General features: G+C 52.2%; 1 protein-coding gene and 1 pseudogene across 1 annotated transcript; one reads left to right on the top strand and one right to left on the bottom strand.

The window, feature by feature from the left end:
- Positions 1-6,133: 6,133 nt before the first annotated feature.
- On the bottom strand, positions 6,134-12,682 carry LOC144146389 (RNA-binding protein FXR2-like; annotated as a pseudogene).
- Positions 12,683-14,624: 1,942 nt separating this feature from the next.
- Positions 14,625-23,795, top strand: LOC144144571 (uncharacterized). The gene is made up of 3 exons (XM_077676079.1): positions 14,625-15,053; positions 19,512-20,578; positions 23,085-23,795. Exons 1-3 carry the CDS (start codon positions 15,047-15,049, stop codon positions 23,550-23,552), a joined length of 1,542 nt encoding a protein of 513 aa, XP_077532205.1. The 5' UTR covers positions 14,625-15,046; the 3' UTR covers positions 23,553-23,795.
- The last annotated feature ends 1,362 nt before the right edge of the window (positions 23,796-25,157 follow it).

The following is a 25,157-nucleotide window of genomic DNA, read 5'->3' as shown; positions in this document are numbered from 1 at the left end:
ACGTGAGCGAGATGGGCCGGAGGTTTCCAATGTCTGGCGGCTTGCCCGGCTTGGGGATCAGGATGGTTTTGGCCGCTTTCCACTGCCGGGGAAGAGTCCCAGCCCGCCAGCAACGGTTGTAGTAGTCCGTCAGGCTCGCGATCGCTGACTCGCCGAGATTCTTCAGCACCTTGTTCGGCACTCGATCTGGTCCTGCCGCCGATCTGGTATTGAGGTCATGCAGGGCCGCTCGGACCTCCCATACCTCAATGTCTCTGTCCAGGTTCGAGTTGGCCGCACCCTGGTAGTCCGGGTGATGCACCGTCGGGGTGGCCGGCAGGTACTTGGCGTCCAGGCGCCTTCTCACCTCGTCCTCCCCGCATTCCGTGACCGCTGCGTGCATGATCCTGGTTAGCCGCTCTCGCTGGTGCGACTTGGTCCTGGTTTCGTCCAGGAGGTGCCGCAGCAGGGTCCACGTCCTGCCGCAGTGCATCTGCCCGTCCGCCGCGCTGCAGATCTCGTGCCATCGCTGGGCGCACAGTGTTGCGCAGTGGGCCTCGATTACTCTGTTTAGCTCCGCGATCTTCTTGCGGAGCTTCCTGTTGGTGCGCTGCGCTTTCCACCTCGTCAGGAGGGCTTTCTTGGCCTCGATGAGGTGGGCCAGTCGGTTGTCCACTCGCTCGATACTGGCATCCGTCTCAATCTCTCTGGTCGCAGCCGCGGCCCGCTCCATGAGCCCCGCCGTCCACTCCTCGATGTCCTCGATCACCACCGTCTCGCCCGGTAGGGACCCTCGGAAGGCGTTCCAGTCGGTGACTTTGTGCGTCCTGGCGCAGTTTCTGGAGTTGGTGGCCGTGTCGCCGCTGCTGAGCGGGACGGCGATCTCCACGATGTAGTGATCGCTGCCCAGCTCGTGCCCCGTGTTCCGCCAGCCAAAGTCCCCCGTTTCCGCATTGTCGCTGCCGCCGCTCCGAACGAACGCGAGGTCCGGCGTCGTGTCTCGGGTGACCGAGTTGCCGATCCGCGTGGGGTCCGCCGGGTCGGTGATCAGGGTCAGCCCAAGGTCGGTCGCGTTCTGCAGGAGGTCCCGGCACTTGACCAGTGTCCTGCTATAACCCCAGGCCTGGTTCGGCGCGTTAAAGTCTCCGCACACGACCAGTCTGTTGCTCGGTCCGGCGATGCGGTTAGCCTTGTGGAGCAGAGCCTTGAATTTCTGTTTCCTGTGTGCCGGGCTGCTATAGACGTTTAGTATGAATGTGCTCTCCTTCCTACTCTTCTTCCCGGTTACCACCTCGACGAAAGTGTGCTCAATGAGGCTGTTCACGCCGAGTACCTCGTGCTCTAGGAAAGTGATGCCCTTTCTCACCAGGGTGCAGGCCCCTCTGCCGGTGCTGCCGGTAGTGTCCCGCAGGCTCGGAGGGCTGACGCTCGCCTTGTAGCCTGGGAGCTTTACCTCCTCGGTAAGGGTCTCCTGCAGTAAGATGACGTCGGGCCTCACGGTTGCCTGTTCCAGGTGTTGCTGCAGGACTGCCTTCTTTCTGACGAAGCCGTTACAATTCCACTGCCAGACTATGAGGCCTCGCGTGGTCCCTACTGCTGTAGCTGATGTTGTTGCTGCTCTATCCATGCTTGCGGTGGGTGGTGTTGCTGGCTTGGTACTTGTACTCCTGACGCCTGCAGCGCCGCCATGATTTGTTGTAGAGCGGTGTCAATGTTCGCAAAGTGTTCATTGAATGCACTGATTGTCAAGTTGTGTTGCTCTTCCATTCTGTTGAGCCTCTCGTTGATTCTCCGCTCTTTGAGGCTTTCGGTGGCTCTCTTCTTGGGCACCGGTCCCGCCGCCACGGTCGTCGTCTCGTCTTCCACAGTCTCCTCTTCCATAGCCTGAGGGGCTGCGGCAGCCGGGGTTTGCGCCCGCTCCGCATGTTGATGCAGCGGTTGCTGTTGTCGCCGCTCGCATTGCCGCTCCTCCGCCAACTGTTGTGTCGGCGTGGGTCGTCCCGGTAGACCCAGCTTGAGCGCCATCACTTCCTTGTTGGACTTGTCCAGCGCTGCCACGAGCTCCGCGACTTTTCTGTTGAGTAACTCGTTTGCTCTGGTAAGCATGACCACGTTCTTCTTGAGTAGCTCCTTCTCCTCGTCCCTCTTGTCGCCTTTCTTGTCCCCGCTGTTACCTCCACCGCTCGGCCCTGGGCTCTGGTGCAGCGATGGACCCCTCTTCCTAATTCCTGCTTTGGTGGCGTCCGCCCAGCTTACGCGCTCTCCTGACTTGGATCTGCCGCGCTGGCGACTCGCGCTTCGGCCCCTGCTGTTCTTCCTGGAACGTGACGTGCTCCGCTCGGTAGCAGCTGTTGTTGCTCTCTCCACTGGCGTCCTCAGTTCCGGGAACTCGTCTGGGTTCGGCAGCTGCCGTCTTGCACGCTGCTCCTCCATCTTCCTTTCCCACTGCCGCCGGGTCACCACGTAAGGTACCTTGTACCGATGCTTGCAGTCGCGATCGCCTGTTGGGTGTGGCCCCCCGCAGATCCTGCAGTTGACCTTACAGTCGTGCCCCTCGGTCGGGTTGTTAACGCCGCAGTCGAAGCACACTTTAGCACTGGGATTGGGGCATACGTCCCTCCTGTGTCCGACCCTACCACAGTAACCACACTGGCTGCACACGTCAATGTGCTTGCGGTACAGGCTGCACCGGAGGAGTACCGTTTCATAGCACACATAATTGGGCACCTTCAGCCCCTCAAAGGCCACGATCACCGTTGTCGTATTGCCAATGCGTTGCGCTCCGCGAGCCAGCGGGTTGCGCGGGTGGACGATGTTCCGGTGGATTTCTGCCGGCGTGTCCTCCACTGGAACTCCTCGTATTATTCCCTTCACCGTGCCGTCTGGCGTAGTTTGGTATGCTCCTACCTCATGTACGCGATCTCCAATGAGGATGGACTGAATTCTGGCGTAGGCCCGGGCTCGTCCCTCGTCTGGGGTGCTGCCCCCCACCGCTGCCGCGCGAATGGCCGTCACTACGGTCGCCTGCAGCTTGGCAATGTTTAGGCCTCCCCGAGGCCTGACGACGATTTTGATGTCCTCGCTTGGTAACACATTCGGCATTTTTGACGCCCTTGCCGTGGAGGCGATGACTCTCTTGGCGTACTGGTTCCTTTATCGAGGCCGAGATTGCCGCTCTGGTGACGCCGGCCGCGCAGCCTCCTTGCCTTGGATCTTAGGTTTTCGGACCACTTGCGTCCAGCCGGAGCCTTCTTGAAAATCCTCGGTTGTAATTTCTTCTCCCTCCACTTCAACTTGCATCTGACTAATGCCGGGGCCAGAAGCCGCAAAATCCTCCACCGGAGACGCCGTCTCCCTCGTAGAAGAGGAAGCCATTACGTAACCGCCGCTGGCCGGCGAACCCTTGATTTAGGGTTACCGTGGCGGCCACCGCTTCGGAACTTCCCGGGGTCGTAAAATGAGAATTAATGGCTTGCCTGGGGAAAATCTGGTCTCCCGGTGATCGCGTGGAGAATCTCTGTCGATTGGTACCAGTTTCGTGGCCTTGAATGCACTTGGCGCGTCAGAGGACCGGTATTTGCTGGAGCCGACGTGATGCACGACTGCATCGGTTGGCCCCCTGGTGGCCTTTCCACTGTGGTTAGGTGGGTACCGGCGAAGTTGAAGTGACACCCGAATTGTCTGTCCAGAATGTTTTAACAGCGCAGCTGTGTTAGTGGTGGCTTGACGGCAGTGTCTGCTGGTATCGTCTCCAGCTCCCTCTGGAACAGGTTCCTCGGCCCTGCGAAACCGGTTCCCATAATAGAAAAATTCATAAAAAATAAAAAGAGTTCATAGGGACTTAATATTTTGAAATAAGACGGCTTATGTTGTCCCTAAAACATAATTCTGACAGCAATAGATTTGCTTTTAGAGGTGAGGTGGACATTAAAGAAATAGGTTGGCGCTTGGTCTTTCCAAGCTGGCTGGTTGAGCAGTGAATTGTGGCCATCTGCGGAGAGAATGTAGCTGAAGAAAACGGCTGTTTTTTGGAAGGGCTATTTTCGGGATATTGTTTATAAAAAAAGATTGCGATACAAATTATATAACCTTTGGCCGCTAAGATGACTCTACCATGATGTTGTATTTCATTTAATCGTCGTAAATCGTTATTTCACAGGGAAGTTGTAGGGGTTACAGCACTATTGTTTGTGGTCAATACACGCCGATTTACGGACGAAGTATATTGCTGAACGTGGCAGTGACTGTAATGTCATCGGAACCACCCGAAAACAATCTATATGAGAGTTAGCCACTAAGAAGACTCTAACATTACACACAAGAAAAAATAGCAGTTGCTTAGCTCTGCTATGCCAGAATATATGTAACGTGAGTTAAGGTTCAGCTGTTTATTAGTAGCTTTCCTGGTTGTCTAGAATTAGCTTTATATCATGCTTACGGCTGCTTCAATGACACACACACGGTACCGCATTATGTGACACATGTATATTTATCAAGCGGCTCCTGCGCAGCGTCAGCAATCGCCCCAGAGCTAAGCTGGTTCCACAGGCGCCCGCTGGTGCTGCCGCGACGCACGAGCCATCGGTTCCACACCAGGCCACCCCTCGTATGATCATCAAGTAGACCGGGCCGCCACGTGCGGAAAGGAAGTTGGCGAGGACGCTGGGCGCGTGGGGTGTGTGAGAGACGCGGGCAGCGGGCAACGTTCTGTGCGCAATGCGACGTCACTGCTCCAAGCGCATGCGCAGCACGGCTCTCCAGGAGCCACGCCAAAACTGCTCAACCTCGGCCAGTGTATCCCACGCTACAAAAAGCGGAAGTTAAACAGAATCTTCGCAACTTCAAGCCACACATCCGCAGTTTCAGCAAATTTCACCTTGGTTGCAACTGGGTGTACTTTTTTAAGGCATAGCTTTACTAAACTCGTCCAGTGGTTCCGCCGTCCCGAAGGATTTGACCTTCGTTAAACCGCAAGTGACTCGGCGGGCCGAGGCCTACCGTCAGCCGCGTTCGCTAGCCGCCCGGCACCGCCGCCAGTGCAGGGTTAGCGCATGCGCTCTCCGCAGCTGCTTCGCCACCTGGCCACGTGACTCGCCGCGTGCATCAAGCTTGGCCATGAAAGAGAGCGACCCGAGGCCATCTTCTCTTTTCTGAGCATTGTGCGGGAGCTGAAGGCGTTGAGCCGTCGGCGCAAAGCGGCGCCTCATATCACCTTGCGAGCGGCTTCACTGGAGGAATACCAAGAGCATAAAGCTAGCGTTGGCGACGGAGGAAGAGCGGGCGGTCCTGCTCAGAATGCGCTTGAAGCGGGACCACAACCGTTGGCAAAGGCAGACTTTGGACGTATAGTACCATAATTACAGCTAAATCAAAGGTTAAACAAGTGAAAACAAGGCTTAACCAAGCTAAGCCAAGCTTTTGCTTTGCACACCTAGGGTTAGCTGAGCTGAGCCGCAGCCTTTTTTTACTCAGTGTATTCTACTTCAAGTCTTCAAATTTAGCAGGATGGTGCCTGCGTCTCTGCGATGCGTTCTCCGCCCCGCAGCTCCGGTCGTATTGTCTCAGTTGTCCCTTGCGTTCGGTGTTTTCTGCACAATGTTCATTTGTGTTTTCAGCCCACTGGCGACGTTTCCATCCTCGTGTCTGTTCCATTCGTCGTTCTTCGAAGGCACGTGGCTTCTCGGGAGTCCAGACTGTACTTGGCCTTTTTGTCACGCAAGGGAATAATTTCATAAGACCATGGGAATCAACTGCTCCGCTGTAAAGAGAAAGTTGCAGTGCTTCTGGTTGGGCCTCCGGTTGCGCTGCCCTTCCGTCGAAGTTACACTTTCCCTGTCCAGGCTGGCCACGCTCGAGACCTCGTGGCTGTCCAACAGTGACTCGTCCTCATCGGTCACACAACGCCTGTCGTGGCCTTCTCGCCTCGGTAGCTCTATCGGGCCGTTCTGTCAGTCGCGCCTGAAGCCTTGTGAGGAGGAGGAAAAGGAAAAGGAGCCGTAGCGGCCGTCCACGGCTCCCGCGGCGGCCCAGCTCCGGTTTTCTCAGGGGGCTTCGCCGTATCCTCCGCGGGGGGCTCCTCCACCCCGTCCTGCGCGACCCCCTCCCCTCCTCATGGCGGGGGGAGGGGCACCGCGGGGTGGTCGGCTGCGGGGGGCTAGCTTATACCCCCGGCTCCCCCACACCCCATAGGAGGAGCACCCAGCTCGCTGCGAAGCTGCTGGTCAATCTCAAGCTTCTTCCTGGCTCAGCTTCTCCACCTCCTTAAAAAGCGTCAGGTGGTACTCGAGGTCGACGAGGACGTGGGCGTTGCGATGCTCTCCACCGTATCCACAAACACAAAGGGCACCATTGGAATCCCCATAATATCTTATGCATCTGCTTTGCCTGGCCATGTAGTATGGGGAAACTCCTTTCTGGGGCTTTCGTTCTCATTTTCATTCTCGATCTTGTCTCGCACCACGCCAGACTTGTCGACCATCTCTTGGATGATTCGGCCGTTCTTCCCTATCACTCTGTGGACGAGTATCCTAGGTACTTGGATGGGCTCCTCTGCGTAATCCAGCATGCCCCGTGCTGTTTTCACTGACTCGTCAGTCTTGAAGGTGCACGTGGCCTCCTCGTGACGCCGTCGAGCTTGCCGGCATTCGGGATATTGGCCCCGTGTGCCTCAATCGCCAGCCCCATCAGGTACTAGTGCACACTGAACTCCTCCACAAACGCAGAGCTCGAGTGGAGCCGCGTGCTCTTTTGTTTCGAATTGGCATCCCCTCTCTGAGAAGACTTCCGACTCTCGAGCTTCCGGGAAGCCTATTCTGGCTTGCTGAGCAGGATAAGCTTCTGCCTCAGGATGCGGTAACAGATCTCGCTCATTATCTACGCCCGTTTTTTGGCCGCCTCCGCACGAACAATGACCATGAGGCACTGCTTGGAGAGGATGCAGAACACCACAACCGCCCGTATGGCTTCTTGAACTTTTTGTGCGCCAAGCTATCCTTGCAGCTTCCACAATACTCACACTGGAGGTCGGACACGTCCAGCTCGAACTTGGTGAAGGTGTTCTTTGTGATAGGAGGCTTGGGGATCTCGGGCCACAGGCGGGCCGACGGCACGATCTCCGAGTACCCGTGTCCCAGCTCTGGTACTCGACCACTTGGAAGTCCGCCTTAGCCGTCTTCACGCGGGCGTCCCACCAGCCGGAGGCCTCCTGGTCGTTGGCCTTGGAAAAATCCTCCACCTCCTGGTTCTCCGTGAAGAGGTCATCGCTTCGCCCGCTCAACGGCACCCGCACCCGCTGGAACGCGAACTTGTTGGGCGGCTGCCTGTCGTTCTCGAACGCAACTGTGATGTCGTTCTCGTGGACGTCGACGACGAAGGCCTTATATTTTCCCCACTCACTTGGACCGCTAGCTCAATCATACTGGGTGCCGGAAAACTTCCGGTGGGTTCCATTTCTCGTGAGATCTCGCTTGATTGGCTGCCTGTATTTCTCATGGTGTTATCGGACGCGCAGCCCATCACACGATACCGCACGAGAAATCGAACGCACCGAACGTTTTCTGGCATCCAGTAAGGTTTGCCTCCTGGGCTCGAACTCAAGTCATTTAGAATCACGCTTCACGCCACAGCCAGACGGAGCCCGAAGAACATATGGCTTTTCTCCGCACATTTTTCTAGAAGGGACGTGCTTTTTGTCATACACTAGCGACTGGTCTGAGAAATTCTATACGGCAATTCGAATGCCGGCGGGTAGAAAAGCGGCGTCGGTTAAACGTCGATCAGTTTGCGTAACAGCAAAATGAAGTTTATTGAGTACCGTACTTAGGCTGTTTTGTGGCTTTTTTGGGTACGTGTTATCGCATTGTTCTGATCGTGCAGAGTGGCGGTGTTTCGGCCTGTACTTATATGTGAGATGTGTGTACTTAAAGGGGTCCTGAAATGCCTTCCGCCGATGCATGGATGTACATGTAACCAAATAAAGCAATGTATTAGCAATCTCCTCCTGCAAGAATTTTGTTAAAGCGATGAGTATTAGCTGAGAAATCGTAAATCAAAAACCGCGCATTATCGTCGCGCCGTATTTCCTCCTCCTTTCAACTGTTTCTTCTCTGTTGGCCTCCCCTCCCATGATGCTCCGCTCCTCAGCGGTGACGTACTTCCGCTATTGCGCTCCCACAGACTGCCGTCTGCTACGGGCCAGCTCTTTCGGCTTTTAAGTGCGAATGCACTTTATAAGCGACCCCAAACCTTCCACCGCCGGCGGCGGTGGCGGCGGCGGCGTCCGCAGTCCTCCTCTCCCTAGCAACGGCGTGGAGCGGAGAGGAGCGTCGGTAGCAACGGTGCGGTGACGTCATTTCACCACGTGACCGCGCTCGCTCTGCATCCTCGCCGTGGCTGCGCGGGTGCGCGCCGCTCCCCGCACCGCTCCTCGCGCCGTGACGTCATGGTATGACGTCACAGCGCGCCTCCTCTCCCCAGCAGCTGCCGCGCGCCTCTCTCTCCACCGTGACGTCACACTCTCTCCTCTCCCCCTCGCTCGGCTGCAGCTGCCGTGCGCCGCTGTCCCTCTCCCCTTGCGCTCGCCTCCTCTCTCAGCCACCTGGCTCGGCACGCTCGGCGCGGCGTACCCCCCTATATATGCAGCGATAAACTGCCAGACCTCCGTGGGTCGGCTCGCGCGCGCTCACGGGCGAATGCCAACGGATTTTAACTTTACTCCCCCTCATAGCATCACCCCGTGCATTCGCACTTAACCATGTTAACCCTCGGGGAAATGCTTGGGAGTTTTTTTCATCTTTGTTGACACCATGGACACTCCTCTAAAGGCTGGAAAAGCGAACGAAAGACCTGGCCGCATGTGTGCGGCCTGGCCTTGCCCTTTCGCGGTGTACGTAGCTGCAGTTGGTATCGGCGGCGAACTCGCAGCCGCGCGGGGAGAATCGTGCGCTCGTTCCCTTTGGTGCACAGCGCACTGTTTATCCAAAAAGCGCGGTCTCAGACGTGGCCCCGCTGGTGCCGGGTCTTATTTTGCGGCGGTTGTAATTCCTACTACCGGCGGCATGTGAAAAAAGACATTTTAAACCTACACAGGACCAGTGCACAAAACGCTTCGGATCGGATTGCTTTATCAGAGGCGATGAACGGGAAGGCGCAGAGCAAACCAACGCCGCACTCGAGCAGCGAGCAGCCGTGTTCTGAGAAGCTGCACCCATGTGTTGCATTCCACACTGATGGGAAAGCGTTGTTTTCACTTGTTTTGATAGTCGTAAAATGTCCAGGCACTCCGGCACTCCGCTAGCAGATCAGCCGGCGAGTCGTTTCGGAAAACATTTAATTGACAGATGGCGCCGTATGCATTAGCATGTCGCAACGCAAAACTGATGAGACGTTCTACTAAAACTCCCTCGCGATGTTTACGTAGCGGGACGCAAACATTTAGCGTTTAGCTTATGCAAAGGCAACAAACGCTGTACTAAAACTCTCTATTAGCAGTAAAATAGCGTGCGTACGTGAGGCTGCTTGCGTTTACAAAGCTGCACGCCGAGCGCTTACGTTTCAATCCTAGTGACATCATTTAAATACACTCGCAAGCACAGTGTAACGTAGTCACATATCAACCGTATGCTCAGGCGACAAGCAAGAGCTTATTTTATGTGGGACGGAGATTGCGCATAAAGGCCCGTTCGCACTTGCGACGAAAACGAGCGAAAGCGATGGGAATTCCGTCACTTTGTCGCGCGACGATCGTGTTTGTCGAATGGTCGGGAGAAATTTTCGTCGCGCGACAGAATTGCCGTCGCTTTCGCTCGCTTTCGCCGCAAGCGGGATTGGAAAGTTCTGCCGCTGCCGTCTGCTACGCAGCGCGGAGGCAACCGCGCGATCTGCTCGGGCCGGGCGAACGCGCACACTACCGCACGGCAGCGTCCCAAGCGGCAGCCGGCCGCGTACATCGCTCCCGGCGCCCGCCTGGAGCCCGCCCTCGGCACACTAGCCGGTCTATTTCAGGCACAACAATGGAGGAAAGATTTTTTGCTTCCGATGAACCAAGTTCTTTGCCCCTGTGTTTTTAAATACGTGAAGTGGTTAGCACGTCGCCCTCACGCAGCTTTGTATCGTCGTAGCATCGCTGACTGTCCGAACGAAGCCTGCAGCTAAGCCAATGCAGCGACCGAAGCGAGAGTGTATTAGAAACTTCTAGTACACTCTACCGAAACTGTGTGTGTGTGTGTGCATCACCTCCTGTGTGTAGTGGACGCGTTCGTTTCGCGATGAAATGCGACGTTGTACTGCGGGTGGATAGTGCTTCCCATGGTCTGGATTATCTTTCTCGAACGACGTACGACTCAACCTCGCATGGGGTATGTGTAGTGTGCCTGGCTAAAAGCCTTCTCGCTTGCGTGCCAGAGTTCAGTGGCTTGCTGTTCGTCCCGGAAACCGGGTGTGAGGTGAGTGCCGAATTTACAACGGGCAGGAGGAGGCAACCCATCGTCTGTCAATCGCGGTTCAGACTTGCAACGCATGTTGTGACGTTGCGTTCGTTCGAAACGCATCTCTGGATTGTTTTGAAGTTGAATAAAATGTACGCGTCAAACCCGGACATTCGGCTCAGGGTGTTCTCTGCGGTTGCACGAAAGAAGTGCCACGGGGCTTTCTTTATGGTACGTACTCACGTAAGATAAAATCCATGTCGTGTTATGGCCGTGTCGCATTCAATACAAACGGTTAAGCGTTTGTTTACACTTGTTTCGTTTGTCGTAAAATGTCCAAGTACTCCGGCACTCCGCTGGCAGATCAGCCGGCGAGCCGACGCTGAGCAGACGACTCATCTCTTTGCCGGAAGTGCGTGAAAAAGCCGCCCAATAGCAGGATGTCTAGCTCATGACGAACATCTGGGAATCGGTGATGTAGACATGTGAAGATGGCGGCGTCCAAAAATACGAAGGGAAGGGTGAGAAAAAAGCGACAGACTTTGCAACAAAAGTGTGAGCTTTCCGCTGCGCGTAAAAGAGTAATACTTGGCACAGCTGACGTTGACGACCCAATCTAACGAGTGCGCTAGTTCATTTAGTTTGCTCAAAATGCCTTTCAGGGCCCCTTTAAAGGTTAGCTGCAAGTCTGCGCTAAGCAAACATACGCATCGAAGCACAATACGAGCAAACCATCCCCATCGGAGACACACTGAGGGTCCTCGGACTAATGATACAATTCCGCGGACACAATACGACAAACGATAGAAACGCTCACCCAGAAATCGGAAGACACAATCCGACTCGTCGCACGAGTATTGAACAGGCGAGGAGACCTAACGGAACACAACCTCTAAGACTTTACAACGCCTTCTTAATCAGTTACGTAAACTACGTCGCAGCAGCTGTAGACTGGGCCAAAACCGAGGAGGGCAAAGTTAACACGCTCATCAGGAGATGCATCAAGAGGGCCCTTGGCCTCCCTACTAGTGCCAGCACCGAAAAGCTTGAAATACTAGGCGTACACAACAAAATAGCAGAGATCATCGAAACACAAAGGGAAGCCCAAAGGCAAAGACTCCTAACTACGAGAGCGGGAATGGCCATACTCCTCACCACGAGGCACATACCCCAAAATGTTGAAGCATACGAAATCGTACACAACAAAACCAGGCCCATCCCTCGCAACATACACCCGCAATTCATTGAAGGCAGGAGAACGGCCAGGGCCCAGGCGCTACTGAAAATTGCACGAGAAGGGTGGCAAACGTCGACGCTCGTGGATACAGCACCATACGGCCGCCCGAACAAATACGTGGCGGTCATAACCGACCCAGCTGCAGAACAACTGAACACAACATCCGTAGTTTCCCACAAACCCGCAGTCGCAGAACAAGTGGCGATTGCCCTGATTATGGCCGACCCGTCGAGACAGAACATCTACTTCAATTCAACGGCAGCAGTCCGTGCGTTCCTCAAAGGAATGATAGCCAAGGAAGCAGCGCGGATCATTAACAACAGAAGCGAGGACGACTATCACTACATTACGTGTTTCCAAGCCCACATGGGATATGAAATACCCGAGAACATCCCCAGCGCCAACGAGATGGCCCAAGACTGCGCGCGTGAAATCACTCGCCGCGGTGGAAAGGGACGCTCGACGACCAGTGACTGCGAAGAGTATAGAGATCTACTACAGACTTTGAACAAGGTCACGGTGCATCACAAGCTAGAGAGAAAGAAATACCCAGCCCCGCACGCTAAACTTAAGCGATCATAATCCACTCCTTTAGAATGCTCCAGACGGGTACATTCCCTCTAGAAGCGTATTTAGCCACTTCACACACGTAATCGAACCATACTGCACAAAATGTAGAAGCACGACAGGCTCCGTAAACCACATGCTCTGGCAAGGCCCTGCGTTACCAAGCTGTGACTTTATTACAGAAGAAGAGTGGAAGACGCCCTACAAAGGGAAGAGTACGTTATCCAACCCCGGGCTGTCCAGATTGCTTGCGAGAGATCGCTGGAACAAGGACTCCCGCCCGCTGCGCAAGTGCGGCCCGCATCCGTAGGACGCAGTCACTGACTGCCAACGGATTTTCTGGACCTCAATAAAGTTGTCTGTCTGTCTGTCTGTCTGTCTGTCTGTCTGTCTGTCTGTCTGTCTGTCTGTCTGTCTGTCTGTCTGTCTGTCTGTCTGTCTGTCTGTCACAATAACTTACCGCGAAGTCCGTCATTGTTGGAACAAGTGCTCTTGATTAGAACAGAAACGGCAAATACTCAGCTGCCCTAGATAAATATGTTCGTTTATGTTATGCGAAAACAACAGCCCCAGACCATACCCCAGCGTGGCCTTTGTGCCGATGCGTGGGCAGGCCGATGCATTAGCCAGGGTCAAGAAATTTGCATACTCGCCCCAGGTCAAAATAAAGGTTCTCAAATTCATCCGAGGGGGGTGGGGGTGTGAAAAGAAACTGCCCTGCACCATCACATGATACGTATACCCACGTGGAGGATTGACAGAAAGGGAATCAAGTCCCCGCGTACAATTCAACAAACGCACATTTCATTACCCTCGTCATACTCGTCAAAGAAGGAATTTGCGCACGGAGGGCAGGAAATGAACGGGATAATGATGGAAACATTCTATATTTGGCTCTAAAATTTGTCTTTGGTCCTCCTATTCCGGGAGTTGGCTGAAGGGGAGAAAAAAATTACACCATCTTCTCGTAGGGGAACCCTGAGTAGTATGCGAAGCACCCATGGGGTCGACTGAATTTCCCATTAGTTTTCAGTTCGTCGTTTCCGTTGACGTTCAGCTTCGCGCGCCATCGTTGTATCAGTAGCTTCTTGACGTAGTTTGAATGAGTGAAGGACATATGGCGCGTTCATAGCACATGCTCCCGTCTCATGGGAAGAGCGCCATGTACCTCCCGTTGCGGCCAGAAAGTCGTGGGATTGAAACCGGGTGACGCCTATTTCTTTTTATAGTGGACTGCGCTGACGTCAGCTCAAACGCTGACGAGGCTGAAGAGACGCGCGTGCGCAGTAGAGTGCAGACGGCGGACAACCACAACGAGGGAGGGAAGGACACAGCCCCGAGCATGAGATGCTTCGCATCTAAAAAACCTCGCTATGGAGGAGCTGGCCTTGGGGAAGAGTTTTTATTCCAGGACCCTTTGACACCGTAGGGTTTCTTAGGCTCTCTTCGCCAGCCAAGCTGGGATGTTGCTGCGACTCTAGCTCCTGCCATCATCCCCGGCTGAACTTTCGAGCCTGCGCGGGGGAGCAGATTTCCTCCCACCACTCAATCTTCGTGATGTTGGTTTAAGTTATTTCCGAGTTGTTTTGGCAGGCCCATTCTGCATGCTATAGGTCCGCTAGAACACCGCAGGGTACGTATTTAGGCTTATATTCGTCATATAATATTTCGTGGGGCCATTGGAAATTGAGTACGTATGATCATGACGACGACAACGATGGTGGTGTGATGATGATTATGATGATGACGACGATGACGATGACGACGATGATGATGATGATGATGATGTCCTCGAAGTGTCTGGAACGTACAAAGACCCGGGATTGACAAGGGCTGAAGCCTTCACTGTGCCCTATTGGAGGCACCGGTGGTTGGATCTTATATATTAAATTAATTCCTTAGAGGAGAAAATATATAGAGTTAAATGAAAGTAAGTCGACTTCGATTAAATTCGTAGTACCCAGGGCTTCCTTACCTATTCAAGCCGGCATTTGTGAAACCATAAGCTTGTATAAAATGAACCGCCGCTCGTTTTGTGTACCCCAAGTGTGTTGGCCCAAAACACAGAAGGAATGCCATAAAAAGCGTCTGTTTCGCAGGTTTGTTCGGCTCTTCTAAAAGCAACCTCATAGCTATCGAGAAGCGTCGGCTCCTCATAGTTGTTGATGATGATGATGATGCCCAAACGTGTTATGACCTTACCCATTAGGGCTGATTGGCCAGGGCTAAATCTCTTATTTTACCTGAACATCGTATCCGTCATCGTCTTTACTTGCGCCGCCGTAAGATATTGGCCAAGACGACGCATTTTTACCATCATATCGCCGTTGTCCTCGTTCGTGCGTGGATAGTCAAAACAACAATCATCATTGCTGCCATCGTTCTCGGCAGTGGAATAGATTAGCGGGAGTGGTAACAGTAAGCCCAGATAAATGCCCTTTCGTCCTCTGGGAGATAAGTTTTGCACGTCGTGCTGTTGCTTAGAATGGCAACACCGGACGCCTGTTTCGTTGATCAGTGACGTTCTGCAGTCATTGGCTGCGCAGAGCAAAATCATTCAAAGTTTGGAATATATTGCAAGTCGCGTTCCTTGATCGTCAACGAACGGATTTTCCAGCTCCTTATGGCCGCGACCTTAGTTTCATACTTACCTCTGTTAACCTCCCTTTAGCCGGTTAATATGGATAGCCTAATTTTCTCGCATAACAATAATTTGCGCCAGTATGTGGCCAACCTCTTCCCTTGGTTCCGCGAGGCTTAAGAAGAGGAGGAAGACAAAGCATCGCCGCGGTCAAGCTCGGCAGGTTCTCGACCATCGAACCGACGTGTTTTCACGAGCATGAGCGGTGAGTGTCAAATATGTCTGCATCTTGATTTTTAGTTGCCTATCTGAACAACTCATTGGAAGAAGAATAGATACTTATGCGGGCCTTCAAGTCGTATTGATCGATTGACTGTAGGGTTTAACGCGCCGACTCTTCACAGGCGAATGAGGCTCGCAGTAGTGAAAGGCTTCGGATTAATGTCGACCGCCTGGGGGTGCCGAAAATCTCAAACACACCCCTGAAGTCGGAACTGTTCCGTGCTTTACGCGTCGCGTTTACATGGCTGCGACACAAGCGCATCGCAGCGAGCTAGGGCAGCGGTGAGATAACGCTGATAACAAATAACGTGAGATAACAAATGCCGAGTGCAGCGTGCCGTTTGCATGATAATAGAAAGTTTTAGCTGACCATTTTCGACGCTCCGCTCCGGTATCGGCGGCCCGCTCAGCGCGACCAAAGCCAATGCCGTTCGCGGCCAAGCGCGCCACGCATGCGCAATGGCGCTTCCGCTTGCTATCGCAGCGGTGCGGACCGTGAAAGACGGTCAGCTAAAACTCCCTAATCAGGCGATACAAGCTGGGTTCACTGCGCTTCTGTGCTTCTGTCGCAACCGTTGTTTGACTAGAACTGCAATGCCGCTTTACTGAAATGCCGTTTTTACTAGAACTGCAATACTGCAATGCCCCCGTAGCCCGTTTGAGTTTCACGCGCTCTGACCACACATGGGAAATTGTTTTATATTTATGTGGTGTCGCGTCGGCGACGGCCCCGAAGGGCGAAGCAGGAGACAAACGCCCGGTGAAAGAGTCAAGCCTAAAGAGAGCAATTTATTTAGTCACGTGAAATATTTACCCAGGTTGGTATATATTGGTGGTAGAATCGGTTGACGTCAAAACCGAAACCGAAACGGAAAACCCCCGAATACTACATTTTCTCTTATATACCCAGGGCTAGCCCCCTGGTGGTAGAATCTGTTAACGTCAAAACCGAAACCGAAACTGAAAACCCCCGAATACTACAATTTCATTATGTGTTTAACTCGCCGAAGCTACACCTAGGCTTTGCAGTGCGCTTTGGTGGAAGGCTCCGGTCAACAGCGATTACATATATAAAAATTTCTTTTATTTATTACCAGGGTCATTTCTAAGTAAAGCTGTAGACTGGGCTAGTTGGTAATTCATAGTGATCAAATGCAGCTCAGGAGAAATACACGGGACGGAAAGAATACACACGGACGAGCGCTGGGTGTACTCGCTCTTTCTTTGTATTTTTTAGTTTTCATTTTTTGGTGCTTTGTTTTTTCCTCTTTTTATTGTTCGTGCTACGGCTAAGCACATATATTTTCCGTCATGTGAATAAAGGATCAGTTGGAAGTGAGCGCTCGTCCGTGTTTATTCTTTCCGTCCCGTGTGTTTGTCCTGCGCTACATTTGATCATTTATAAGCGTTTGTGACACCGACCGTAACTTGGGCAACACGTACGATGTCCTTTGCTTTTGAGGAACATTGAGAGGGGACTTGTGTTAACGAACTAAAACAAGCCAGCTGCTCACGATGTAATGCTATTTTCCAGAACGTATGACGACGCAACGTTCGATACGCCTTGTTTGAAGCCCTGGTTACACGTACGTTGCGTCGGTAGCTAATTTTTGTTCTTTTTCCACTGTGGCCACCTCCAATTAGCGAAATATCAACTTAGGTATAACGAGGAATATCAAGGAGTGCGATGTAAACAGGTTAGATTGGAGAATTGGTTCGTACGTACGAGGGAACAAATTTTGGTTCGTGGGTTATTTTTTCCTACTTCACAGTTCTTACTGCGTTAATCTCGCCCTATGGGACTTCCGCAATGGCGTCCAGGCTAACGCGAAAAAGAGCTGAATATTGCTGACGGGCTGTCGAGGTGCACAAGCAATCTCAAATGAAATTCACAGCCACGCAGGCGGCATTTTGTCTTGTAATTATGCAATATACCATTAGTAGGCATATTCTTGATTAGTAGGCTTTGGTAACAGACCATGATATACGCCTTGATTTAAAAAAGCCTACTCTACTAACCTTTTTTTGTATATATCAATTCATAGGCAGCCGTTAGCAGCAGTTTGCTGGCCGAAGAAGCAAAATTTCAATGTAATTTCTATTCGGCGTAACAACTGGGCAGCCAGTTTGCGGAATCGTTTAGGAGTTATTTACTGCACGCATTTTACAGTTGCCCAGCGGTAGCAGTGGAGACAAGTTACCAGAAATCGTGACTCTGGTGGAGCGTTAGCTTTTATTTATGACTCTACGAATGTATATGATTTGCACGCGGCCGGCGCCTGTATTTGTAGATCTACGTGGGTTATTCAATCAATGCGTGAACTATTCATACGTCTGTGCAGGCAGCCGTAAGGCTATACAATAAACTTCAGACCGACTTCCTTGTATCTATTTCTGCATATGTGCGCACGTCTGCGCTAATGTTCGCGCACGGACTATACAACCCCACTTTTACTGAATACAGGGATAGACGCATGTACAGTGCTCAGCGATTGAAACGCGATACTCAGAGCGCGTGGCTGCCGGTGCTTGTTGCGCCACCGGTGAGCGCTTGTGAAAGCGAGCTGACGCATTGTGGTATACGGTGAGGGTGAGAGCGTCCGTGACGCCGGCTGACTGCATCCGGGAGACAGCCCTTCAGTGTGCGGTTCTTGGCGGCGCCATAGGGGTGCTACATGCCATGGCTTCAAAACGCTGCGCCGCGTGCCGCGCCGCGCCCCGCGAAGCTGGGCGAGCTGGCACTGCGCGCGTTATGAAGAAGTTGAATGCGCATTTATCGCGATGTGTTATCGTGGCGCGCACGGCACGCAGGCGCAGCGTTTTCAAAGGCGTCCGACAAAGTCGCACGCCTCTGAAAACGTGATTTGGGCATTCGTTGTACACGTCTTATCGCATGAATATGCACCTTGAGGAGATATAATAATATTGACCATTGTGAAGATAAACACGCGACTTTATCTCGTGCTTAGACGTTTTATCATTTGGATATTCATTTTGAGTACATTGATTAACGGTATGCACCACTTTCAAGATCAGTAAAGTCCAAATAAAGATAGGTATGCGCGTGTATGTATCATTCTAAAGGATGATCGCTGTCAAAGGTCAAAGGAAAAAGTCAGTACCCTACAACCCTGAGAAGAAGCATAAAACACATTCACTAAAAAACACGTTTGTATGCAATTGAGCAGCCCTTTGCCCTTTGCGACACCTAGCCCTTTGCGACACCGCGTGTATAATTGTACACGCGACTTTGAAGAGCATTTTTGTGAGTTACAACAGTCGTCATCCCCACTTGAACCACTCAGCCAGTATTCGCACTTCCTGCTCTACGCCAGGAACTTTTTTGGAATGAATAATAAACTGAACCTGAAACTGAAACTTAAATGCGAATGGTGGCTGAGCCGTTCAAGTGGGGTTCTACACCACCTACTTGAGACGCCTAAAGCTCGGCGCGTCAAATAGGTGTTCGTGGTTAAAGCTAGTTAAAACGTTTATTAAAGCAAAGCTGAAGCTATTACCTTAATATGTGAGGGCTACAGATCATAATAACCTGTATACGTTTTATATTGTAGCAAAGGTTTGGAAATGGTGGTCACGTTTACGATAGCGTGTTTACGATTAGGACACGACCTAATTTGTTAACTACTGATCAGATTCAGTTGTTTATGGTTTTTTAGGTGAAAGTGTGGTTATCGGAAACATACAGAGGGAGGGAGGGAGGGCAAGCTTTATTTACACCAGTCGAAAGCACAATACAGAGGCCGGAAATTTTTCTGACGGCTACATCCTAATGCGTGTCGCAAAGGGCTACCTGAGTGATACTTGGAAGGATAGGGAACAAATAAAGAGCGGTCCGTTTCCCTCCAGCGTCGTAGGGATAGCCGACCGCGAAAGGCAGCAGTAAGATTGGGCCGTGAGACATCCGCGTTGAAATCCCGCCCCCTTCCGCAGAACAGGCATGTCAACGGTGAGCGCTTGAAGCCTGCCTGCGCGTGCGCACCCTGCCTCCCAAAACCCACGTTCACCTATAAATACGGCAGGGAGCAGATGACGCTACGCGTGGGGAGGAGTATACACGACTCGCGCAGAAGGCGGCGGCGTTAGAGAACGGTATAATATAAAGTGGGTCTGTAACCGTACTCCCTCCGTAAATGGGCATGCTGGGTTGCGCAAACGCCAATGTGGAAAAGCCAGCTTACAGAGGTCAAGCTTACACCGATCTCTATAAAGACAGCTTCAGTTCTAAACACTACTTCTTTGCTGGGAAGAAATTTCTCGACGGGAAATATACGGCGTATCAAAATATAAAAGCCCTGACACAGTGTTTATTTAATTTTCCCGTACACTGAACACAAGTCCCCAGGGTTTCGTTCCACGAGCTTGGCTGTAATTAATGCGACAGTTTCACACTTAATGAAAGTATCCATTATCTTTTCTTCAGACACCACTTCAGGCGGTCCATCGGAGGGCAACGATTCCGTACTCAAAAGCGAGGACTCCAGCGACGGCGAATATCCGAATCAGGAGCGTCCAACTGTACGGTCCGTTTGGGCGGGCGAGCACCCTGGCATTCCAGACGACTCACTGCACGCTTCGGTGAAGCAGGAGCCGCCAGAAGTGAGCACTGAACCATTTCCTAGCCCCCCATGTGTCGCGAAAGAGCAGGATTCATCTTATTTTGATCTGTGGACAACCGACACCAAAATATGCCGTAGAAATGACAACCAGCTGAGCATAGTCAAGCATGAAATATCAGGCGAGTGCTCCTTGTGTCCAACGCAGCCATGCCAGCTTGAAAATGCTCAGGGTGCGGTCGAGCAACAAATGGGAGCAGAAACTTTGCTTCCCCAGTACGTTTGTGAGGATGTCATTAAAAAAGAGATCATTGAAGAAGCCCCACTAGGTCAGTTTGGTCCGGAAGAGTTCGCCGACGGAGTATTTGGCAACGGGCTGAAAACCGAAAACGAAGCTATCCACGAGTCCATAGTTTGTGAAGAGGGTGTCGGCGATTGCGTTGTTCAACCTAAAGATGAGTCGGAATTGGGGCCTTCAGGCACTGAGAGTGTCCTCTGCGACCCGGCGATGAACTCTGGGCAGGCGAGCAGCTCGGGGCCCTCCCAGGACACTGCAGCGCAGCAACGCGATGACGCCGTTCCAAGCACATCTGGCACCCAGACGAACAAGAAGCCGGCGGTCGAGAAACACCAGTGTTCCCTTTGCCAGGCCACGTTCAAAGTGAAGTACAGGCTGGCGGCTCACCTGCGCAGCCACACGGGAGAGCGGCCGTTCCCGTGCGATCTCTGCCCCAAGACATACATGTCGCAACATGGGCTCAAGAACCACATGATGCGCCACACGGGGGAGAGGCCCTGGAGTTGCGAGGAATGCTCCAAGGGCTACATCACCAAGCATCAGCTCAAGATCCACATACAACAGCAGCACACCGGGGAGCGACCGTTCAAGTGCGACGAGTGTCCCAAGGCCTTTGTCAGTTCGGCGAATCTACAGGTAACACTTTTCTGCCTTCTTCCTCAACATTGATGCCTGCTTCTGGAAGGGATTCTTGAATATTTCTATGACTTGTGGTGATCACTGTTTACAGCGGGAAGGCAAGATTAGCGGATTTTGAAGTCATGTTACAAGCCAATACGTTATTCATTCGTGTAGTCTGGTAGTACAAAAACTTTCCTGTCGCTTATCAATGCTCAAAAGGTTTCACAAGACCGATCTGGCCTAGTGTGACGCGGAAATAACGAGTTAAGGGAGAAGTTACAGAAACCCATGGCAGTTCTGCGATGGCACGTCCAATATTACGTGGTTAAACGCAGAAGCTTTTCACATGCGAAATAGCTGCGCCATGTACAATCTTAAAATTTGTGTGCGCTTGTGCCTGCCCGGACAACTTGAAAGGTGATTCGAAAATTTTTGTATCGTAAGCTATTCGGACTGAGCCTTGGTGTTACGGATTTATAATACAAAGCTTTCTACCTCTACCAGCCAACGGTTTCGTCGGGGTGTGCGCAACAAGAAACTCCCAACGCGGCTGGAGAGGGGGAGGGCGCTTTTCACTCACGGAGCAAGGTGTAGATGGCGGGACGATTGGGCGTTTCCTTCTCAGCTCACCTCTCGATGATCAGCTATGTCTGATCCAGAGAGCCAAGACGGGAGCCGTTGCATCTGGAGCCCTGGACGTCGGGCCCTACTCATGAACTCCCTCTAATCTTTTCACGCCTATCCCCTTCCCCCCTTCTTCCTACAATAAAAGTTGTACCTTTACTACTACTACTACTACTCCCTAAGCGTTCCCCACGCGCCGGAGCTTTTCACCCCGGCGGGCGCGTCGGCGAGACCATTCCGTCGGCTTTGTCGTATGCTTTAGCGACGGTTGTGTTGGGCCTGTTTTGGCGCAGCTTCGCGTACATTGCGTGCTTCCTTCGCGTGGCTTGATTAAATTGTTCAACAGCACCTCCTGGGCAACCCGGAGACGACGGAATTAAGTGGTCTTACGGCAAAAATGCGTTAAAGATTGGTTTGCAGGGCACGAAAACAATTTTTTCGAGCCCTGCAAACAAAACAAAACACAGACACCTGGCCGCTAGAGAAGCGCTATTTTTTTTCGCACTGCTGGCCTCGAATGGGACTCCGTTTTTTTTTAATTGGTGATTACAAATTCGGTTCTGTTTAAAGAGGTATTCTCAAACTTGTTAAAGTAACTAGTTCAAATCGCTATAAATAGGAATCACTAAGCTCACATGCCGAATTGTTTCGGTGTCTGCACAGCGGCGCCGTCCGCCGCTCTATCCCGGCTTTGGCCGATCGACGCTGCTGCGTTCGGAACGCCGCCGCCGCGAATCCCAAGTAACGGCTGGCGGAATCTCCGGTTTCACTCTTTGGAGAGCCGCGTGTGTGAATTCAAATGACGTCGTCGAAAGTGTAATTTGATAAACACGAAGGTTACAGGATTATGATTCAATAAACACAAGATTACAATGTACACATTCAACAGCCAAACCACAAAACACCTAAGTTAAGGCATTTGGTAAGAACAGAAATTCCTTTTCGAGGGGTTGACCTGGCCACGTGTTCAGTCTGTGTATATATTTGTGTTTATGCGTAATAAAATCCGTTGCGAATTGGCGCCATCGTGTGTGTCTTATCTGCAGTCGTCCGATTTTAAGCGCTACCTAACGATGTATATCAACACCGACTAGCCCAACTCTCGATTTTACTGAGCCTTTTAATATTCAAGGTGTCCGCAAAAAAAGAGCAAGAAAAAAGCTAGCATCACAGCATAAGTGCGCTTGTTTGCTTTTTTTCTTTTGCTCAACAAAAATTGGGGCAGCTTCGCACTAGTGGCCCAAAGTCTAGGCAAACAGTGAAGTTGGCGGCCCCGCCTAGCTTATTCTTGGTTCGGCTAAGTTATTACCTGGTTATGGTTCAAAACTCGGCCACATTTTTTGCGCCGTTATGCTTCGAGTATCGGCCAAGTTTTCTGTGTGGTGTCGTGGTTAGCCCCCCAAAGAGCAACTAACACACCGTCATCAAAGTATGTACCGTGTACGCGTGCCCACGGTTTTCGGTGAAGATCCAAGATTATCGGTCGAGCGTTTGCTGAGCATGTTTGAACTCGTTCGTTCGACACAGTTGGGCTTTTCTCGTTTCTCTTGTGCGACGCTAATTATGAAGTTAATGAACTTTATTGCTTCTCAGCCTTTTGGTTTTTTTCATTTCGGCGTTATTCTATTTGCACCGTCAAAACTGCACCACTCGTCGCAACAAGCGATTGAGGCTGTCATCCGGCAACGCGTTTCCAAAGGCATGCTAGCGCCAACTGTATCGCGACTCCCCGCACCTTGTTTTCAATGCTGTGCTTGTACCAGTTGTATCGCGCCTCCGTCAGGTGGCGACAATAGTCGTGCTGAATAGGCAAGGCTTACCTGCGCACGCGTTCGCCAGCCCATCCACCAGGTTAAACAGCATCTCTGTTAAAAGTTCGTCTGTGTTGAATGCGCAGGTCCACAAGAGGGTTCACTCGGGCGAGAAGCCGTGCGCCTGCCACCTGTGCCCGATGAGCTTCCTGGACGCCGGAACGCTCCGAAACCACGTGCTCGCCACTCACGGCACCGAAAGGCCGCACGTGTGCGAATACTGCGGGAAGTCGTTCGCTCTCCGCGCCAGCCTCACGTGCCACGTTCGGATGCACACGGGCGACACACCGTACGTGTGCCACCTGTGCCCGTCCAAGTTCACCAAGAGCCAGTCGCTGGTCATCCACCTGCGGGGACACGCCAACGAGCGCCCCTACCACTGCGAGCAGTGCGGCAAGCGCTTCGCCTGCGGGTCCAGGCTGTGGGTGCACCGCAGGAATGTCCACTCGGAGAAGCCCCCGTACGCATGCGCGGTCTGCTCGACGCGGTACCGCTGCAAGAGGAGCCTGCAAGACCACATGAAGACGAAGCATCCGGATGAGCCGGTCGAGTGAGCGGCCCGCGCCTTAGCCTCGGTGACCCTGAAGGACGTCGAACGAAGGGTACACTGAAAGGATTACGAACAACGCGTTTTGAACGGTGTTGTTATCCTCGCATCAGTTCCGTTGAACGGAGGGTGCAAGACCCAATAAAGAGTAATTATTGGTGACATATATGTGTAACCAAAGGAGTTCGGGTCAATTATCACTGAACATCCAGAGCGTAGTGGTATCAAAATATTACGGCACAAGCATATATCCTGGTTGTTATTTGAATAAACGTTACTTTTGCTCTGTACAGGTCCACAAATAATTGCGCGATGCAAACAATTTGTTGTTGGTTCTCTTCATTCGTGCCTTTGTTCATACAGATTGATTGACTGTTTCAGGGATCCTAAAAGCGTTGACATCGAGGTAACAGTAAACTCGCTGTGCTCTGTGCGTTGGAAAATGGGAGCATTTTTTAAGTGCGAATGCACTTTATAAGCGACCCTGAATTCCGTTGACTGCCGTCCGTCCACATAGCAACATCTGCGGGTGCGCGCGCTCTTCGTCTTCCTTGGCAACGGGGGGAGATGGCACATACCCACGTGGGAGATTGGCCAGGAATCTCCTCGTCTTCCTGGGCAACGGGGGGAGATGGGCGCGCGCTGCCTGGCCGCTGACATGGCACATATCCACGTGGGGGATTGGCCAGGAATCGGGCGTGAGAAGGGCTAATGCACCCGCTTAAAGGAGTACTGACACGAAATTTCAAAGCTGAGATCCGCTCTAGCAATCCAGTACAACGACAACACAAATAGGTGTCTGTGCATGGCGCATACCCACGTGGGGGATTGGCCAGGAATCGGGCGTGAGAAGGGCTAATGCACCCGCTTAAAGGAGTACTGACACGAAATTTCAAAGCTGAGATCCGCTCTAGCAATCAAGTACAACGACAACACAAATAGGTGTCTGTGAATAAATGCATCTTTCTTTCTTTGTAGTTGTGTGTGTGTGTGTGATCTCTCTTTCGCGAACATTACCGAACCGCGCAAATTCAACTCGTGCATTCGCACTTTCACATTCTTCCCCTCGGGGAAACGCGGGGAAATTTTTGAACCCTGTAATCCCTGAACGCCAATTCCACAGGTACTGCCACTAAGGTTTCACAGAGCAAAAGCAGGACGCGTAATTTTGGCGGGGTTCAAACATGAAAGGAGAGAATAAACTTTATTCGGTTTGCCAACTGTGTTGCTTAATCGTCGGCGATGAGCCCTTGGTCTCTGGCAGCGTCTTCAGCCAGCTGGACGGCCCAGAGGTAATTTTCCCGGCGGGAGCTGAACAGCACGGTCTCCCACTGTTCACTGTTAGCGATTGGGCTGCCATTTGTGGCCGGTTGCGGTGATTGTTTAAACACGTGCGCTACGTCCGTGTGTTCCTGACATCTATGACACTCGGGGGGGAGTAGCTCCCTGGGTAGCAATAGGTACACACAAGCGGGTTTGTGTTCGAGAAGGTCTGTATACGAGTCGCCAGACCGCGGAATGTCGCTTACTGAACCACGGAATGAGCATGTTTTCAATGACACTGGAAAGCTGAGCGCTTTTTTTTGCATGAACGAACAGCTCTCGTGATGCA

The sequence above is a fragment of the Haemaphysalis longicornis genome, unplaced genomic scaffold (assembly GCF_048455015.1).
Source record: "Haemaphysalis longicornis isolate Haplotype H1 unplaced genomic scaffold, Haemaphysalis longicornis Haplotype H1 scaffold_7, whole genome shotgun sequence".
In the NCBI taxonomy this organism is placed as follows: Eukaryota; Metazoa; Arthropoda; class Arachnida; order Ixodida; family Ixodidae; genus Haemaphysalis; species Haemaphysalis longicornis.
Note: the sequence above shows the minus strand (reverse complement) of the source record. Positions and strands in the feature narration are given on the sequence as shown.